The sequence below is a fragment of the Tiliqua scincoides genome, chromosome 1 (genome assembly GCF_035046505.1).
Source record: "Tiliqua scincoides isolate rTilSci1 chromosome 1, rTilSci1.hap2, whole genome shotgun sequence".
NCBI classification, from domain to species: domain Eukaryota; kingdom Metazoa; phylum Chordata; class Lepidosauria; order Squamata; family Scincidae; genus Tiliqua; species Tiliqua scincoides.
Window position 1 is genome coordinate 171,800,326 of NC_089821.1, and position 20,178 is coordinate 171,820,503.

At 42.9% G+C, this 20,178-nt stretch overlaps 2 protein-coding genes across 7 annotated transcripts in view; both read left to right on the forward strand.

Moving 5' to 3' along the window:
• Positions 1-3,937, forward strand: part of ZNF451 (zinc finger protein 451) — a 35,195-nt gene extending 31,258 nt beyond the window's left edge. For 3 of the 4 annotated variants that reach the window (XM_066640878.1, XM_066640902.1, XM_066640886.1), the window contains exons 13-14: positions 935-1,121; positions 1,973-3,291. In XM_066640878.1, coding sequence (XP_066496975.1) covers positions 935-1,121; positions 1,973-2,016 — 231 coding nt within the window. In that variant the 3' untranslated portion in view covers positions 2,017-3,291. Of the gene's footprint in view, positions 1-934; positions 1,122-1,972; positions 3,292-3,744 lie in introns of those variants that run through there. The other variant, XM_066640894.1, reaches the window with a different exon arrangement.
• A 5,684-nt stretch (positions 3,938-9,621) lies between these two features.
• BAG2 (BAG cochaperone 2) lies at positions 9,622-19,193 on the forward strand. 3 transcript variants are annotated; one of them, XM_066609411.1, is made up of 4 exons: positions 9,791-9,867; positions 15,545-15,703; positions 17,017-17,126; positions 17,988-19,193. In XM_066609411.1, exons 2-4 carry the CDS (start codon positions 15,669-15,671, stop codon positions 18,386-18,388), a joined length of 546 nt encoding a protein of 181 aa, XP_066465508.1. In that variant the 5' UTR covers positions 9,791-9,867; positions 15,545-15,668; the 3' UTR covers positions 18,389-19,193. The 3 variants fall into 3 exon arrangements, with proteins under 3 accessions (XP_066497011.1, XP_066465508.1, XP_066465517.1); XM_066609420.1 differs by lacking the exon at positions 9,791-9,867 and adding an exon at positions 10,917-11,000; XM_066640914.1 differs by lacking the exon at positions 15,545-15,703 and having other exon boundaries at positions 9,622-9,867.
• Positions 19,194-20,178: the final 985 nt, after the last annotated feature.

Here is a 20,178-nt window from a genome sequence, read left to right on the forward strand (position 1 = left end):
GGGAGGCAAAGTCTCCTGGCCTCTTCGCTGCACATCAGACAAGGAATGGTGGAGCTACCCACCCAGGCTTTCAGTGTCTAAATGTATGCCAAGAAGAATAAACAGAGAAGATGAAGTGAACCTCCCCTCCAACTCTACGAGTCCAACCAGGCAGCTCTGCCATTTTCCATCTGGTGTGCAGCAAACTGGGTTGGAGGCTTTGCCTCCCAAGCCAACCTTTACGCAGCTGTTTCTAGAAGTTTGGCAATGATGCGATGACGTCATTGCCAATCGTCTGGCCCTTTTTCTTGAAAAGGTTACCAACCCCTGGGCTAAAGGATCTGCTAGTCATTCCTAGCCATAAAACCTGCAAAGAACCTTTCTTTGAAGAATTGTATTCCCTATGTCAGTGGTTCTCAAACTGGTCGGTCGCAACCCACCAATTTGTGTAATACTTCCCCTGTCCCTTTAAGGGGCGGGGGAAGGCAGTGATGTGATCTCCAAGGTCACATTGCTAAGGGGGGGTAAGGGGATGCTTTTGCTTACTGTGTGTTAGATCAAGCTTCAGGAGATGCAGGGAGCCCTCACAGCCTTCCGCAGGGCTCCCCGAGGCTTGGAATCTTCAGAAATAGCAAGTGCAAGCCACTTCCAGTTTGTGAACGCAGCCAGGAGGTGGCTTGTGCTTGCTATTTCTGAAGATTCCAAGCCTCAGGGAGCCCTGCATAGGGCTGCGTGGGGCTCCCTGCACCTCCTGCTGCTTCCCCTAACACGCAGTAAGTAAAACCAACCCCTTCCTCCCCCCCCCACAACATGATCCTGGGGATTGCATCACTGCCCTAGCCCTTCCTCCGCAACACTTACTTTAGGATTAAACCTTCCAAAACATTTGAGAACCACTTCCCTTTGTCTTCACGCTAATAACATACTTCTGCACAATTTCCATTCTGCTCCGTAGGTGGGCCGCCTTGATGAACATTTGCCAAAGCATATTCCTTTCACCATTCTTTCTGGGGACAAAAGTTTTCTGGAGCTAGAGAGCCAGCTTAAGATGACTCAACGAACAACCCGCATTTTAGATCCTCATAAGATTGATGCTGACGTGATGTGTGCCTTATTAAACAACATTTCAGATACAGCCAAAGGTATTACTTATGCTAGGCATGCATTGCTTCTTGAAAGAAGCTATACAAATGAAAGTAAACATTTTGATCTTCTAAAAATATTTACATTAACTGAACTGCTTTCCAATTCATTTTCCTTCAAATACTCTGATGCAGCTTCATTGTTTGGCTTTCAGTGCTATATAGGCTTTACAATATGGGCTTGCCACAAGAAAAAGAGCTGACTAGTATGTTTGCCGTCTTTTCCAAATCCAAGAGCATTGTAACAATTAGGTCCAGTATATTCAAGTGAAAAGCCACCTTCATAGGCTTCACAAGTTTCACTCACCCCTGTCCAACTCTCTGTTGTCAAAATAGTTCAACTCTTTCATCACTGACCACATTCCTCTTTTAAATCTGTTCACTAGCTTGCAGTCCACTGTAGGATGCTTTGCATTGCAGCAATACCTGCAGGCCCTACAACTTGCAAGGTTTTTAGAACCCGTGATCACATAAATCATGACAGCTTTGAAAACAATCCCTGCACAGATATACAGTTGAAATATGCAGATATACAGTCATCTAGTTAATGACAGAGGCGGGATTGGAACCCAGAACCAAGACTATGTTGGATCTCTTAGCTTCAGAAGACAGGAAGGTGATGTGTTAATTTTACAGCTATATAAGCACAAGAACTCATGTTGCATCTTTCACTGGTGCAAATATATAAGTAGTAGTACTTGCATTTGTTGTTTCACAGGGTGATCATTGCTGTAGGCAAGCACTAATTGGAAAGCAATAATTATTTCTCACCTATTTCTCACCAATATTTAAACCAAATATGCAATAGCTACTTGTTGGTTGCAGTTTCAAATTTTGATATTTTTATTCAGATGAAGGTGTAGAATTTCAAGAGGGAAATCGGGAAAAATCTTGAAGAAATGTGAAAACGTTTGAAGATCAGCATCCTAAAACATCCAAGGTGCTTTCATGTGATTGAAATGTATTTCAATTTTGTTGTAACAATTTTGTTGTACCTTAAGGCATTGGTTCTCAAACCTTCTTTTGGGACACTACCCTCTTAAGGTAGCGACCTGAACAGGTCGCTAACAGACCCTTTTTGAATGGCACTTCTGGGATTCACAGCCACTGCTGCCCACATGTAAGCAAACCCCCCGTTTTTTTTACTATGTGTTAGGCAGTGACAATGAAACCTGGTAGTGCCATTCTAACAGCACTATGGATCCCCTATCAGGTCTCTACCCTCCTTAAGCAAGTAGCGTCCCAAAAGAAGGGAATGCCTGGCCTTTGTGGGTTTACAACCCCCAGGCTGGGAAACACTGCTCTAAAGCCTCTTGTAGTTCCACTGAACCACAAGCTGGCTTAAGCTTCTTCCACTATTAGTGTGAAAACTCAGTTTACTTTATTTAGCTTCTTTGTTTTTTGTTTTTAATGTTGTGCTTTTGCTTCTGGGGAGACATTGTTATTCTCTTGTATGGGTTTTTCTAGCACAAGCACTATTGCAGACACAAGAACTGAAACCAGTTTTCTTGGACCATGTTTCACCACCAGTTTAGACAATACTTTTATTGCTTAACTGGCCCCTTGCAATTACAGACATAGATATTCCCAAGATAGACATGCCCTGGATTCCTCACCTTGCTGCTTGGTAACTTTCCCTAATTGTAGTAGGGGCAGTGGTTTGAATGACCTCCCCCCATATTGACAAAGGTGACTGGGAAGCAAAGATAAGGGTCAGTGTCATGCATGTGCCAGGAACACTCAGTAATCACATGGGCCTGGGGTGGATATCTAGTGCTGTCTATCTCAATCAGTTCATAATGAGATTAAGCACTAATCCAGGGTCTACAGGCAAATGTATGAAGGGACTTTACTGGGACTTGGGAACTGAGAATGAGGTTCTAGGATCTAAGTTATTTTTTGTTACCTGTGTCTATGTTCTTTATGAAACAGTTAGAATGAACGCAATGCCAGATAGCTGGACTGTGTGTGTACATTTTGTTTCCTGTCTTACTAATACTTCAGGAGAGTATTTTCCTCCCTTTTTTGCCAAGATTTGAATAATGTAATTTTAGAAAGGCAAGACCTTTCTATCTTTGTTAACTTATTGTGGTTTATTTCTCAAAAAGCGTATTCTATATTTGGACATAATTAAAGTATCAACTATTTTTGTTTATGTCAATTTCAGCCGGCTGCCTCCTGAAAGTTTTCACTCTCATTTTCACACCCAACTTTACTGAATTTGAATGGAATGCCACTGAAGTATTCCCACTGTTGCTTATTGAAGCAGTGCTTTGGCGTGACCTACTTTTGTGTCAGCCTTTCACTCATTGGCATAACACACTGCACTTATGTCAGTCTATAAATATAATAAAAGAAATGGTTCCCTTTAAGAATGGATTGCAAAAACGTCCCCTGGGAAGGAGGCTATACTACGCAGAGGTGCAAGCTGTTTTCAAGGGATTTATTGGCTACATGTTTAATGAAAGGGTCCACCATTAAAAAGAAGACCACAATTTAAGATTCTGTGGGAAATCTGGACTTGTTTTAGAGGAGGGATGTACTCCTAAGATTCTAAAGATGTTAGAAACTTCTCCAAGCAGTTACCTGCCTCTCTCTCTGTCTCTTTCTCTATGTCCGATAGGGCACCAATAAGTCTTGTCCACCTTCAGGATCAAATAAGGATCACTTTTCAGGACTACTAGTGCTGGGAAAGAATGGCGTGCATTAATCTTGACATTGACTGCCTCCTCTTCCTTCTCTCTAATGACCTCTGTTACAAGGACTAAATATCTGCAAGCAGTGCCACCATCCACCTAATTATAATACTGCTAAGTTCTGCCCTCAACTTCTGGTCTAGTTTTGCAAGTCTTCAGGGAAATGGATGCTAAGCATCAAATAAAGCTCTTAGAATATTCCATAAGATCTTCAACCTTTTTTGTGCCATGACCCAAATAAATAAAGGATGAGACTGGACACCCACCACTCATCCTGTTTCCTCCCCCCGGGACCTGATCTGCCCACCCCCATCCCGCCCCGTTTCCCCCAACTCTTGTGTCTTCGCAACAACCCTGTGAGGTAGCAGCCTGAGCAGGGTTGGCCTTAGGAGCTGTGGGGCAAGACAGCAAGAACAGGCTGTGCAGGATTATATCAAAATATGCACCATGATTGGATTGGATCCAAGCTCTCTCTTGCATAGGCTTTGAAAGGTTGCTGCAACTCACCCCCCCCCCCCCAGGAGCCTTCACAACCCCAGTGGGGTCACAGTCCACAGGCTGAAGAACACTAGGACTTCTGAGACTATAATCATGCTGGGCAAGTATCCCATTAAATCTACACTGCAGATATATTTTGAGCATCCAACATTATGTAAGAGGAGCTCAGGTACACTTATTCTTAAAACTGTATCAACGGAACTAACTTCAGTAAGACAAAAATAACTTATTTTTGAAATGAGTCAAAGGATGAAGGATCTTCTGCTCTTAGAAGTGAGTGGGGATGCACTTGCCATATCTTTCGGCTCATACACAAAACACTTAAACAAGGGAAAAAGAAGGAGCAGCTCTGAATCTTTGAGTGTACTGACAAATTAAAAATCATCAAATCAGTGGGTCCAGATGACATGAACCCAACAGTTCTTAAAGGGGCTCAGCTGTGAAATTGTTGATCTTCTAACAAAAATATATAACTTGTGTTTTATGTCAGCCTCCATGCCAGAGGATGAAAGTAGTCAATGTAACTGATTTTAAAAAGGGATCCAAGGATGATCCAGAAATTAGACTGGTCAGTTTAATATCTAGTCTAGGTAAACTGCTGGAAAAGCATAATTAAAGACAAAATTATTGAACATATAAAAGAACAAACAGTAGCTTTCTCTCCCCCTCACCTTCAGAGCCATTCAGGGCGGTAAGAGCAATGCAGAAGAGATACCTGCCTGTGGCTCTCGCTGCCTGGAATGACTCTGATGGTGAAAGGGGCAGCTTCCATGGCACGTGGAGGCATCCTGCAAAACTTAGTTCTGTGCCCCCCTGGAATGCTACTGAGAACAAGTCTTAACTGAGGGAGAATTGGCATGGTTTCTGTAAAGCTGAGTGCTGCCTCACTAACTTTCTAGAGTTCTTTAAGAGCATCAACAGGTAAGTGGATAGATCTGGTTAATATTGTATGCTTAGCCTTTCAAAAAGCTTTTGATAAAGTCAGTCACAAAATGCTCTTGAATATACTTAGCATTCATGGGATAAAAGGACAGGTTCTTTTATGAACTGGTACTGATGTTACATGGTACATTCTTGAACACATTCTGGTGCATGACAAGGGAGTGCTATTGTACTAAGAATACGAAGACTTAGGGAGCCCTGTGGAGGGCTCCGTAGGGCTCCTACACCTTCTGAAGTCCTCTGCTTCGACCTGCAAATAAACCCCTCTGGCTCTGGCAGCAGTGCAATCCTGGGGATCACGTCACTGCCCTCGCCTTCCCCTTAAGGGGCCAGAGGCTGAGGCTCTCAGGTTGGGGCGCCGCTATGCCCTAGCTTGAGAACCTCTTAAGCTATGTTGCTCTCCAACAGAGTCAAATATCTCTGCAAACTGGTAGCTGAGAGACATTCTATATCAGGGGTGTCACAGTTGTTTCATATAGAGCAGGGATGTCAAACTTGTTTCATAAGAGGGCCAAAGTTGGTGCCCACTGAGGGCTGGAAGTGACATCATTAAGCAGGAAGTGACATCATTCAGCAGATAATGGCCAAAAATAAGCACTTCATTCTCACTTAGAAACTCATTAGCTGCAAGTGATCAAAGAGAAAATGTGCAAATCTTGTTCATATTTTCAAGATATGAGAGATCCCAATTATAATGGGGGGGCTGGATAAATTGCTTCCAGGGGCCACATTTGGCCTGCGGGCTTTATGTTTGACACCCCTGTTCTACATCCTTCACTTTTAGCCAAAGTTACCATACATGTAAATGTTTTCCTATGCCTGGTCAGGTACAGGTCCCCAAATGTTTCTCTGGGCACCTTTCACATTCTTTGGTACTTAATCCAAACAAAAATAGCAGCTGGAACCACCCCCACCTCTCAAACCAGGGTTTTCTATAAATAGAAAGCTCCAAAGTCAACTTCAGCTGCATGCCATTCTATTCTTCATGTAGCCAATAGATGTCCTGATGTGACATACTGTACTCCTATGCATATCTAGTCAGAAGTAAGTCCTATTCAGTAAGGTTTACTCCTGGGAAAGTATGTATAGAATTGCAGCCCAAGACTTTCTGGTATCATAGAGTGTTCTCACTTTCCATATTCTCTAATTCTTGTTCACTCTTTAAAAAAAAAAAAATTTCTTTCACTCCAAATTTATGTGAAGCACACTATCTTACTTCATTTTCCTATTAATATCTTGGCCCAGTTCTGATGTAACAATATCCACATGGTCTTTGTTTTAGTCATATGGATACAATTCAATGAGAATCCTCCCTAAGCGAAAAAATCTTGTCAAAATGCCTCTAAAGTAATCCCTGTGAAGTGACTCTGTTCAAACTACAGTCTATTAATGTCTGAGTATAAAGTTTCATGAAGAAGAAAAGTTATTTGAAATAATGGTGGGGGAAAAATAAACCACATAAGAAACTAGCATGTCTGAGAGAAGGCTATGCTTGAACCCTTTTCCTTTATTCATCTGTAAGGCGTCTTATCTACAGGAAAATATTCAAATGTGTAGCTCTTCAAAGTGTTGCCAACAATGCTTTTTAAAACACATGTAACGTGCATATATGGGGGAAAAGCAATCACGTGCAGAGACCCAATGTAACTGCCAGTGGTTCAACTGTATAACTTTGTGGTGAAGCAGGACTGAGAAGAGGATGAAGGTGCACAAAATTTTAATAGTGTTTGAAAATAAAAAGAGGGGGATGAAACTGGGCCCAACTAAATTAAGCAATTTCTGCCCAACATTGCATATATGCAACAGGGACCAAATGTGTACACATGTAGGCCGGGCAAAAATGGGTTAATACACACAGTGGGAAGTCTGCGTCCAGTATCCATGCACAATGGAGCGCTGGGAAAAGTGGTAGAAGGAGGAGAAGAGAGGAACTTAAGACAGAAAGGGGGCAGAGTAAGGAGGACAAAAAGGTGGGGGAAGATGGATTTCAAAAGGAAAGTCTTCTGTCTTCTTCAAGTACTCATTTATAAAAAGACTTCTAGCGAGCACTAACAAAATCTACAGTGTTTTATGGGTACAAGAAGTTTTTTCTCAATTGACTTCAGCTTGAAGTCAAAGCTGGTTGCTTTTGCTGGAGAAACCAGAAAGCTTATCCCACTGAATCCAATGGGTTTGCTCCCAGTTTAGTGCATGTTGCACTGGAGCCTGCAATTGGCTGTATGTGTGATAATACCCCCTTCTTAGGGAAAACATATAGGTTAGAAGGTGTTTTAAAAAAAACCTAGTATGTCAGTTCCTACGTTTTCTTATGGGCTGCCAGAGGGCTTCTTCATAAGGGAGTCCTGTTCAGCGCTTGCTAAATATAATTACAGTTGTCCTGTATAAAAAGCAAGCACCGTTAAACCCACAAGGGTTTGGTGCAAATTCTGTGTCTACACTGGTATAGTAGTTGCGACAGGTGTACATCACATAGTTTTTAGGAGGGCAATTTCCCCTATTCAGCCAGCATAGTGTCTCTCCCAGTGGCTTTTGCTGGTTTGTCCCCCGTGTTTCTTTTTAGACAGGGAACCATTTTCTCTTATTTTTTTCATTCTTTTTGGTGTGATCTTCACAAGTTACATTTGTGAGTACTCACGATGTACCCTCACAATATATGGAAACCTTTTTTTGACAGAGTGTAAGTGGTAGAAGGAGTTAATGCACAGTTAATATGGGAATGGACTGGGGGAAGCCTTTTGGCTTATGGTAGGTACATACAGTTTTTCAAAGCAGAAAAAAGGTAGGGGACGACAACCACAGGGAACAGTAGCAACTTGCTGAAGACTATCTTGTGAAATAATGCCTGAGATGAGATTCAAACTCGAGAATGTCTATTTCATAGTCTCTTAATTTCTATGCTACACTATACAATAAATACAATAATGTTCATATCCTCTGATTCTGGAATGTGTCCAATGAACCTAAATAACAGCAGCAAAATTAGGAATAGTACCATTTAAGTACAACTAAACACTTCTAAGTAACTGTTTCTCAGTGGATGATATCAAAACCATGCTACAGAACACTTTGCTGGCTCATGGTAGAAGTTGGTAGAAGTTTGTACAGTAAAGAATTTCTTCTTTCCCACTGAGTAGTTAAAAAAAAAGAATTGGAAAAACTACTGCACTGCAGTTAAAGGGAGGAAGAGTTTGGTCACCTTTTGGCATTAGCTCAAGGGACTGCAGCTCTGCTGCTGTTTTCGCTTTTGAAACTTGCAAACATAAAATTTGGCAACCTAGGACACGACACGTCTGTGTGGGTGATGTAGATGAAAAAGTTAAGGCAGCAGCAATAAGAGAAATGGTTGTATATACATTGAAAAAGAAATAAAACTAATTATGATCTTAAGGGAAGAATAGTGAACTGTTGGGGGGGAGGCAGGGTGCTGAACTCACCTTGGCCTCTCTGCCATTATGATTATAAATGGGTCTTCCAGGACATAGTGAACCAGACTTCAAGAAGGCTGAACCACAATGCTTGGCTGAAATAAGTTTTAATACCTGAATTATTAATGAAGACAAGAGTGCCTCTGAGCATGTGTCAGTTGCCTTTGCTCCCATTTAAGTTAGCAAGTCACGACCTGCTCCAACACCTTTAGCAGTGGGAGCATTATTTGAGCCAAGGTTCAAGGCAAAATCCTTGCCCCTCTCTCCAGTGCTATGGCTGGGGCCAGAGTGATCAGATGTCCTCTTTTTGCAGGACATGTCCTCTTTTTGAGCGTTGTGTCCTAGCGAAGAATTTAAATGTCCTTTTCCCTGTGATCAGGCAGCACATTGCCTTCTTGTAATTACTATATGTAATAAATTACATGTGATATAGTTTTGAATTTAATGATAAGTAAAATTAACCCCATAAAACCAATATACGAGTGCTTTTGCTTTTATTTGGTCGTGCCCTACATTTTTCTTGGCTGTCCTACCTTTTGGGGTGCCTGGTCCTCTTTTGAGGTGATGACACCAGGTCACTTAAGGCTGGGACTTAAGGACAAGTCCCAAATGAGGATGAGAGTGCCTCTGAGCAAGTAAAGAGTGCCTTTCCCCAAGTCGAGTACTACCTGATCCCTGGCTGCAGCAGGGGGTGCCCGGGGCTCCTAAAGGGGCTTGAGAGCCCAAGCCTGTCTACTCAGAAGTAAGTCGCATTAGAGTCAATGGGCCTTACTCCCGGGAAAGTGTGGCCAGGCTCGCAGCCTGAGCTTGGGCAGCGTCCTTCCAGCCAGTTCTCCGCTGCAAAGAGCGCGGGGAGGGAACAGCTGTGCCGCCCGGGGCGGGGGCGGCTCGTCTCCTTCTGGAGCGGCGAGTCGGGTGTCAGCCAGTCCCGCCGGAGCGCCAGTGCCGCCCGCAGCGCCTCTCCTGGTCTCTCGGGGCTGCAGGCGGCGGCGGCGGCGACTCTGCGCCCGCACTGCCCGCCATGGCCCAGGCCAAGACTAGCGGCGCCAAGAGCAGCAGCAGCAGCAGCGGAGAGGCAGCCCAGCAGGCGGGCGGCGGGCAGCTCCGGGGCCGCTTCTTCCGCTCCACCTCCATGGCGGACCGCTCCATGCGCCTGCTGGAGAGCCTCGACCAGCTGGAGCGGAGGTGAGGCCAGCAGGAGGGAGGGAGGCGACAGGGCGGGGGGCGTCTCTGCTGGGAGGGGAAAGAGCCCCCCCCTCTCCCTTGCAAGTACTTGCAGGTTCCTTTCTCTCCAATGGGCCTTACTCCCTGGAAAGGGTGCATAGGATTGCAGCCTTCCAACTTCCCCCCCCACATCCTCCAGCCCCCCCCCCCGGATTTTCTGCTGCCCTGCATGGCTTTTCTTGTGCTTGCCAGGCAGTCTCTTTGCTTCCTTCTTTGCAACATTTGTACCCCACCTTTCCAAAAGCTCAAGGCGGCTTGCAGAGCTGGGGCTGCGCACTTTCCTGGGAGTAAACCCCATTGACTCTAGTGGGACTTACTTCTACATAGGATTGAGCTCTTAATACATAAAACACAGCATTAGGATAATGAAAATCTAGATCAGTGGTTTGCTACCTGGGGTAGGTGAGGTGTCCCCAGGGGTACTTGCCAGGACCTTTAGGGGTACCTGGAAAAAAGAACTGAATAATGGCAGGAAAAGGCAGTATTAATGTCTTGCGGTGCTGGGCATGGCAGGAAGGAAGGTGGGTAGCAGGCTGCGAAGGCCCCACTAACTGCTAGTTTCTGCTCATCAGTTTGTGTATCATCAGATACGGATCAGTGGTCTGAGATCTGAAGTACCAGCAACTCTATTAATTACAAGCGTTTTGCTAATATGAGGGGTACAATGTATGGAACTGGGCTGCCAAGCAGTTCTTGTTGGCATCCTTCAGTCTTGGAAGACTATGGTAACGCGCTCTGAATAGTGGTTCTGGAACAGAGTGTCCTCTCCAGTGCACGAAGCCTGGGTAAAGTAGGTATGGAGGATAGACTGTTACCCATGCAGCAAATCCCCCCTCTCCACGTCGCTGAAATGGTCCAATGGAAAGGCAGAGGCCAATACGGGTGGTTCCAGCGGCGTCGCAGGAGTTGCCAGAACGTGACTGTGTTCAGCCATGAACTGCCTCAGAGACTCCGGCTCCGGATTTTGCCTCGAGGTTGACTCCTGAAGCCTTTTCCATAACTGGATGTAGCCACAAGGCAGTGGAGGTTTGGGATCAGAGTTTTCCTTCTCTCAGATGAGCTGCCTTCCTAGGCGGACGAGTCCCATCTACCCGGTAAGCAGTACGCAAGTGGAAAAAACATTGGGAACCACTGCCCTAGATCACTGAAAACCAGCACAGCAGTAGTATAATAATTCTAAAAACCCTTAGGTGGTGACAAGTAAAAAACAATACACAACCAACTAAAAACTCACAAATGCACAATAAAAACAGGCTACATAAAGGACATCCAGGAGCATTCCACCCTTACCCACCCCCAACAGGTAATGTTAATAAAAATGTTTTTATTTAGTTGTGAAAGAATGTGCAGAGGAATAAAGCAGACACAATGTGACCATTCAAATTATCATCCTGCGATTCGTAGTACTACTTTTAAATCTCTTAAAGCCCTTCCCACCATTTTGCTCAACAGGGCCATAGCCAGCCTTCTTGACTTGGGAAGCTTTGCCACACATCCAGATATGTTTTAAGGACATTAATGAAAGATCAGTGATTTGATTTCCTCAGTAGTGTCTATAATAACCTGAGCACCACTAGTGTGTTAACACTGAACATGGGGAAAGGGACCAGGAGTGGTATTCTGTGGGCTGTCCCTGCTTCCAAACTCCATCTTGATGATGTGAGCACAGCTTTTGTGCGCAGGCAACCCAAAGTTCTTGCCATCTCACACATTAAGGGCCCAATCCTATACAACTTTCCAGCACCAATGCAGCCGTGCCAATGGGGTATGCGCTGCATCCTGTGCTGGGGGGAAAGTCACAGAGGCCTCCTCAAGATAAGGGAACGTTTGCCCCTTACCTCAGAGCTGCATTGTGGTTGCCTTGGTACTGGAAAGTTGGATAGGATTGGGCCCTAATACATGCTATACATGGGTTGCTAAGCATGGGTAAAAAACAGGACACTCCCCCCATGTAACAAGTGAATAGCATTCCACATCTCTGTGTTTATCTGAATTATTATGGTCAGAAGCATCCAAGTGAAGTAAGAATGGTTATGTTTAAGTTCAAACCCTTTTTACAGTGAACTTTCTTAAATACATACAAGCTTCCCTTTTCCTCCCCACTATGCAGACTATGGTAATTTTAAGGCTTGTTTACTCAGAATTAAGGCTCAGTGGTGTGTTCTACTTAAATCTTAAGCCATCTTTGAGATTGCTGTCAGTCATGCTCACGGTCATAATAGTAATAGTGGAAGAGGTGATCACTTCCGAGGCATGTTAAGTACAAAAACAATCTCGACAAAATCAGCTTGAGCAGGGAGACTCATGAGTGGGCAGAGTTTGACTGGTCAAATGAGTGGGGTTCAGAGTGCCACTCCACACCAAACCAGGGGAGGGGGACAACAGCCACATTTTTCTTAAGCAGAAATTTCCCTGCTCTAAAAACATTTAAATGGAAAGTATCCTTTCAAAACACATTTTAGGTATTCAGTGTACCTCCTAGACCAGTCATTTTCAACCACTGTGTTGTGGCACACTGGTGTGCTGTGGATGGTCTACAGGTGTGCCACAGGAGTTTGGGGAAGGATCAATTGTTAGTAGGGCCACTGGGGGATGCTAGCCCCTGCTGGCAGTGTGGTGTGCCTTGTCAATTGTAAAAAATACTGATGGTGTGCCTTGACAATTAGTGCCTTGTCAGTGTGCCATGAGTTGAAAAATGTTGAAAATCGTTGTCCTAGATCCACTCTGCCCAAGATCCAGACTTTGATAAGAAATAAAATCCAGAGTCTGTAAAATCCAGTCTGATAAGAAATAATTTCCTTCAGCGTTTCAAAGGGAACTCTTAGATGAGCTGAAAGGTGAACCCAGAGCTCTCTGATCCAAGTCTACAGAGATATGTGATAGATTCCCCTGGGGGCTGGGGGATAAGAATAGGCTCTCGGTTTGGCTGTACTTGTCGTAAGAGGCGACTAAACAGCCACCAGCTAGATGGGACACGATAGCCTGGAAAGGCAGCTCATCTGAGAGAAGGAAAACTCTGATCCCAAACCTCCATTGCCTTGTGGCTACATCCAGTTATGGAAAAGGCTTCAGGAGTCAACCTCAAGGTAAAATCCAGAGCCGGAGTCCCTGAGGCAGTTCATGGCTGAACACAGTCACATTCTGGCAACTCCTGCGATGTCGCTGGAACCAACCGTATTGGCCTCTGCCTTTCCATTGGACCATTTCAGCGATGTGGAGAGGGGGGATTTGCTGCATGGGAAAGTCTATCCTCCATATCTACTTTACCCAGACTTTGCGCACTGGAGAGGAAACTCTGTTCCAGAACCACCATTCAGAGCGCAATACCATAGTCTTCCGAGACTCAAGGATGCCAACAACATGTGATAGAAGACATTTTTCCATGCTGTAGGCAGTTGGAGGTAGTTCTAGGGAAAATGAATTTGTGAGGTCAGCTAAGAAGCTACAGATGAAAGGGGCAATATTCATGCTGCAGGCTCTTTCAGAGAGGAGAGCTTCTCATTTTTCAAAACTGTTGGATGGGAAGTTTCCATCTAAGTTGCTTGCTTATAGATCAGGGTGGCCAAATGATGCTTTGTCAGCTGCCTCTGGCTCTTTGATGTATAATGTGTGGCTCTCGGAAATATGTTGGCTGAGCTCTTTTTTGCATCACAATTAATATAAAAAGTAAACAAGAAATTTTCAACCTTTATAATTTGCCAGGTATAAATTGAGAGTTCACTGGATTAAAACATAAGTTTAGTGTACATGGTACTATATTTACCATAGTGTACATGGTAATATATTTAAGCTTAAATGCTTCTTAAACTTGAGGCTCCCAAACATCTGAAGTTTATTGTATGTTATGTACATTACAAGTTATTGTATGGTATTGTATTGTATGTTAACTCTTATGTTAAACAAGTTTGACCCACCCCAATATAGATGATTGACACATAGCCATAAACTGGTCCCTTCTGTATCATTGGAATACCTCCATTGACAAGTATTGTGTTATATAGTGATGTCAGGTGACAGGAACACTATCTCTGGTGCTTGATATGGGATTATTTATTCAGACATTGTTGTTGGCATCCTTCAGTCTCGGAAGACTATGGTGTCACACTCTGAATGGTGGTTCTGGAACAAAGTGTCCTCTCCAGTGCGCGAAGCCTGGGTAAAGTAGGTATGGAGGATAGGCTGTTACCCATGCAGCAAATCCCCCCTCTCCACGTCGCTGAAATGGCCCAATGGAAAGGCAGAGGCCAATACGGTTGGTTCCAGCGGCGTCGCAGGAGTTGCCAGAACGTGACTGTGTTCAGCCATGAACTGCCTCAGGGACTCCGGCTCCGGATTTTGCCTCGAGGTTGACTCCTGAAGCCTTTTCCATAACTGGATGTAGCCACAAGCCAGTGGAGGTTTGGGATCAGAGTTTTCCTTCTCTCAGATGAGCTGCCTTCCCAAGCTAACGAGTCCCATCTACCCGGTGGCTGTTTAGTCGCCTCTTACGACAAGTACAGCCAAACTGAGGGCCTATTCTTATCCCCAGCCCCCCAACTTTCAAATGAAGCTAGAATATTACAGTATTTGCCACTAAACATCATACTGAAATATGTTCAGACATAATTATGTACATATTATTACAATGGCAACTGAATTATTGTAATAATTTGTAATTAATATATTAATACAATATAACTATTTGTTTATATTGTCTGCTTTTCAACAATAAATGTTCAAAAAGTGGTTTATGAAGCCCGAGAAGGTGGAGATTACGCCACAGAGATCAGTCTGAAAAAAAGGCATAAGGGAGATACTAAAAAAGAGCTACTGGAAAAAATATATGCTGGGGTGAATAGGAGCAGTTGCTTTTCCCTGTTAAATATAAGAGAACCACCACTTTGAAAGTGCTATTTTGCCTGGTTAGCAGAGGTTTGTATGGTTGTTGCACATGATAAATTGTTTGATGCTTCAGCAATCAGGTGAGGAATGTGCATGTGTGATCCCCATAGCTGCCAAGGTAGGTGTCCACATGGCAGGGTGCATTTGAGGAATGAGGAAGAAAAGTACTGCTGCAAGATGGTCCAGACTTGTGAGTGACGTACACAGGTGCTATGTTGGAAGAGTCCTATTTATAGTCCCAAATTAGCAGAGATCTGGAAGTCCCAGCTGTCATTCCAGAAACCATACGGAGTCCAGGCACCTTTTTGTTGGCAGATGACGGGACTGGACTTTCTGAGGGATACCCTTTCTGAGGGATCTCTTTACTTAGAAGTACATCCCACTGAGTGAGACTTCCTGCCTGGTAAGCATGCTGAAAATTTCAGCTTCATTGGCCAGGAATACCAAAGGGCTCTAAATAAGGCACCTGAAGAGCATCTATTCCTAAAGGCAGGCAAATCCATTCATGACTCCAGAACTATACCATAATCCTTTCCTTACTCCCACAGATGAAGTCCAGCTGCCTAAGAGTTAACAGCCAGGACTAGATGTGTTCATATGTACAGGAGGAGAGGGAAAAAACTACAGTATTGTGAAGTTTACATACTTGCAGAACCCCATTTAAAAATAGATTTCAGTACCAGAGAAGAACTTCTGTAAAGAAGCCAGGGAAACATAGTTAAAGTTGGCAGTGCTGTTTTTTTTTTTTTTTTGGCAGTGTTCTGGAACCCTTAACAGCAGCCTGACGTACAGGAATTTAGCAGATGAAGCCTTTTCTTGTGAAGGATGGAGACGAAGTGAAAGGAAAAGATTCACATGCTTCGAATCAAGAAAAGATTTGAATGACCACTTGGAAGATTAAGCGGGATATAAATTTGTAAATAAAAAAAATTATAATTGCTGTATTGTCAGCTTACTGTTAAAAGCATAGGAGCAGGGCCACACAGCAAAAGCAGCCAGCGCTATATGCAGCTGAGCAAGATAATGTGACTACTTGTAATTAGAGAGAACTTTCATTTTCTACTTCATATTCTGTTAAAAGGATCTCACTTGTATGTTACTGGCAGTGAACTAGTAGCAGCTTCTACCACCTGTCCCACATGTATCCCAGCATCTTCCCACAAGGAAGCTAGTGAGCCTAGAAAAAAGAAAAAAAGATTTGCTGGAAATGAAGTTTGGCTGTGATTTGAGCTATTTTGTGAGCTGGTGGAACCTAGTACTCACTGAGGTGGTGAACCTGTGCCAGGGCTGTAGTCCTTCAGGCTGCAGGTGGTATTTACGAGGTACATGATAGAATGTGCCTCCATACAGAAAACTAGATGTTAAGGATCTAGCCTACTCTTCTCTTTAGTGTTGCTGATTTTCTGTGTACAAACAATCAAAGGAAAGCCTTTGTATTTAGGACAGTCATGTGAGCTTCCACCAGCAGTTTGAAGAGGCACATAACAGATAGTTACCACCTCAGTGAAGCTGGGACTGATCATCGCTTTTCCATACCTTCATTTTAAAAATAAAACTGGTTCGAATTTGGAAAATACAAGAGCATACAATAGTCTTCTCTGGCTTCTTCAAATAAAAAAACACAACCTGTCTAGCACAGCAATACTATTGTAGCTGGGGAGTCAGCCTACCTAACCCAACAAGGTTTCCGTTACTCCAACGGAGCAGTTGTTCCCTGTAGATGGCAGAAAATAATTCCTCTGTCCTTGTATGTACACTTCTCAGCAATCAAACGGATTATGAAGTTTTCCATTCATAGTTTTCATATTCCATTCATATGATTATGAGGAATAGCAAAAAGATTTTTAAAATAAGCTGTATATACCTCTTTTTAGGCGTCATCCATTTTAGATACATTGTATTTGACACTTGAGGGCTTCTTTGTATACTGTAGCAGTGCTCACTTGTACCCACAGCATGTAGTGCTTTTCAGATATCATGTCTAGTTTGGCCCTCTAACACCACATATTCCTGAGCATTTGAATTAGCAGTTTTCCAGGGCACCAAGAATATTTTCATATGAACATTGGGGCGCAGGGAATGCAAGGAAATTCAATATGTACTTTTCATGTAAAATTAATTGATACTATAACGCTTTCAGTGTACACCAGTGAAAGCCGAGAACATGACAGGCTCTCAAAGCTGCTACTTTACAATGTATATGCTCTTTTCTTTTTCATACCCCAACAGGGTTGAAGCTTTACGTGATGCAGCATCTTCTATGGAACAAGAAAAAGAAACTCTTTTGGAAATGATCCACAATATACAAAATAGTCAGGATATGAGGAACATTAGTGAAGGTGAGAGCCCTGCAATTCTCAAACCCCCACTTGAAACCAACTTTTGGGTATATGAGAAAGATTTGTAAATACAATAGGGTTGAATCAAATAAAAGTTAAACCACTTCAGCGCAACGTTGCATACACGCAACAGGGATCAAATGTGTACACGTGGGCTGGGCAAAAATGGGTTAATCACAACTAAGTTCCATTGAAATCAGTGAAACAAGTTAGTCATGACTGAGGTTGCAATCCTATATCCAATTTTCAGGGACTAAGCCTCACTGAACACAATAGAATGTATTTCTGAGTAGACACCCATAGGATTGAGCTGTCAGTCCCATTCATTTCAATTGAATTTAGTCATGATGAACACGTTAGTCTTATTGAACACAATGGAATTTACTTCTGAGTAGACATGCACAAGACTCCACTTCTTTGGATACAGGCTATAGTAATTTCACATTCTTGGGAACACACAATGATAAACCATTCTGTGATGTGTGTTCCTAAGGAAGTGACATTACAGTGGGTTCTCCTTATCCGTGGGTTCAGCACCCGCAGATTTCACTCAATGTGGGTGCCAAACCTGTGTCTAGAGGGCCTCAAGGACCTCCCCGAAGCACCTTTCAGTCACATCAGGAGGGCCTACTGAGGCACGGAGAGGTTGCATCCTGCCTCCCCACGTCTCAGAAGGCCTCACATACATTTTGGCCCAGGGCTGGGCTACCCGTTTGCAACAGTGCACGCCAGCGGTGAGCCGGTGCACCGAGCCCAGTTGGCAAATGCTAGTTCCCTTGATTCTTCCAACCCAATCAATACAGAGATTTAGTGTTGTGTAGTGTAACCCTTTTAAAACAAAATGCTGTTTTCAAAATGCAGGTGAAAGAGAAGAACTCAATCTGACTGCCAAACGCTTGATGGGAAGAACCCTCACAGTTGAGGTTTCTGTAGAAACCATCCGAAATCCTCAGCAGCAGGAATCCCTGTTGCATGCCACACGGATGATTGATGAAGTAGTTGGCAAACTCCTGGATGATTTGGAAGACTCCAAGAGCCGCTTAATGTCACTTTATGGTGCATGTACGTCTGAGGTGCCGCCTGGACCCATTAATCAGAAATTCCAGTCTGTTGTAATTGGATGTGCTATAGAAGATCAAAAGAAAATCAAGCGAAGGCTCGAGACTCTGCTTAGAAATGTAGAAAACTCTGAAAAATCCATCATGCTATTAGAGCATCAGAAGACAAGAGCAAGACAGCTATGCAACAATGGGAGAGATTAAAAGCTATCAAGGCCTATGATAAAAAAATGTTTCCAAGAAGCACATAAAAATCCAAAAGCCCCGCTGCTAACACTAAACTTATGGAGCTTGTTGGCACAAATGATACCCTCGACTTGGAAGAAACAGAGGACCTTGCATGTCTGTGTAGCCCTTAAATCAATCCTTGGGCAGAATTGTAAAGGGAGGATTTTGACAATACCCTTAGCTTACCTCCAGCTTAAATGTCCATGCTTCCATCAGAGATGAAGACCAGTTTGAATGTGCTCACATATAGCACTTACTCTGTGACAGCTGCAGAGTTAAGTGACTGTGGGGACTATAGAACCACATGAACAATCAGCAGGCTTTATTCCAGAGCTTTAGTTCACCTCACAGGGTTGAGTAGTCTGGTGACCCTGTTGGTATGAATATATCCTTTGCGTGCTTGAATATAGCCTTATTCAAGATATTAGCAATAAACACAGGCATGTTACAGTATGTCGTACTAAGGATTAATCTTTGCATAACTTATGAATAAAATGGTAAGTTTTTTCCTATAAAATATTTAATATTTTTACAATTGAAAGTTCTCATTAAATTCTGGAGGCTAGTGAGTACCTGTTCTGTATTTATGTTCTCTAGAAAGCTTCAATCTCAATGATCACGTACTAATATTTCACCTAGCACACTTTTTCCCATTTGGTGAATGAACCTGTGTATGAGACATGGAGTGAGGAGATTGCTGTAATAAATGGGAAGGAAAAATTGATCTGCACTTTCTTGCTGCATATGCATAAATAAAGTGGATTAAACTCTGCACTATAAACACTTCTATAGCCTTCTTTGGAGATTGTACTTGGCATTTATAGATATCTTATTTGTTAGAGCTGGGTAAAGTATAAGGGACTCTTTCCAAACTATGTTTTAGTTGCCCTTTTCATTATCACACCTGCTCAAAAACATGCATTTAAGGTTTACCTATCAATTTTTTTGTGGCTAGTTGCTACACCCCTATTATTCCGTGCTAATGTGGCTCATATTAATTATGTCTTGCAACAGGAGAATGTTGCAAGCTACCTGGGTGCATCACTTGCATCCTACAGGCTAAGACAATGAAATAGGGGCAAGATTGTTGGAAAAGCTTGGTATACAGGATTGCCACCTCTCAATTTTGCTTAATTTATATACTGAACTACCTACTACTATTAGGTGACACACATGTCTGGTGTTAAGATTACTGTGCTCTTAGAATTACTATTCACAACAATGATATTGCACATATCATATATATATATATATATATATATATATATATATGTGCAATGCCAGTAATATTGGCAAGAATCTAAAAATACAATAGAAATTTATTATAGGGGAAATTATTGGGCTAGATTAAATTTATTGTGTTCAGTTTTCAAATTATTGCACTGGCCTTAAGTATGTTACTGTTCTATGGGATTTTTTCATATATTCCTAATGAGTGTCACATTTCAGTTATATAAAGCATTTCAGCTTTGATCCTAGGTGTCTAAGCAACACTCCAGGATAACCTCGTTCGTATTATTTATATGCTTATTTTGTTAAATGGCAACACTTTGCATACTGAATGTACCTTATATACAAGTACCTAACATATCAAACTTACTGTAATGGGACTGTGCTTTTAAAGTGCTGTCCTCAGGGGGTGATATAGAAAGGCACTTTGTTAATTAACTGGCTTTACTTGTCTCTCTCTGTGTGTGTCTACAATGCATTAAATATTCAGTGATTCAGCATTCTGCCATCAATGGTTTTTTTCACAATTTTACAGA

Bases quoted from the DNA above. Each gene is read 5' to 3' on its own strand.
- BAG2 (XM_066640914.1), top strand. From the start codon at position 9,704: ATGGCCCAGGCCAAGACTAGCGGCGCCAAGAGCAGCAGCAGCAGCAGC. The intron at 9,868-17,016 runs GTGAGGCCAGCA...ATACCCCAACAG, and splicing joins CTCGACCAGCTGGAGCGGAG to GGTTGAAGCTTTACGTGATG. The intron at 17,127-17,987 runs GTGAGAGCCCTG...TTCAAAATGCAG, and splicing joins TATGAGGAACATTAGTGAAG to GTGAAAGAGAAGAACTCAAT.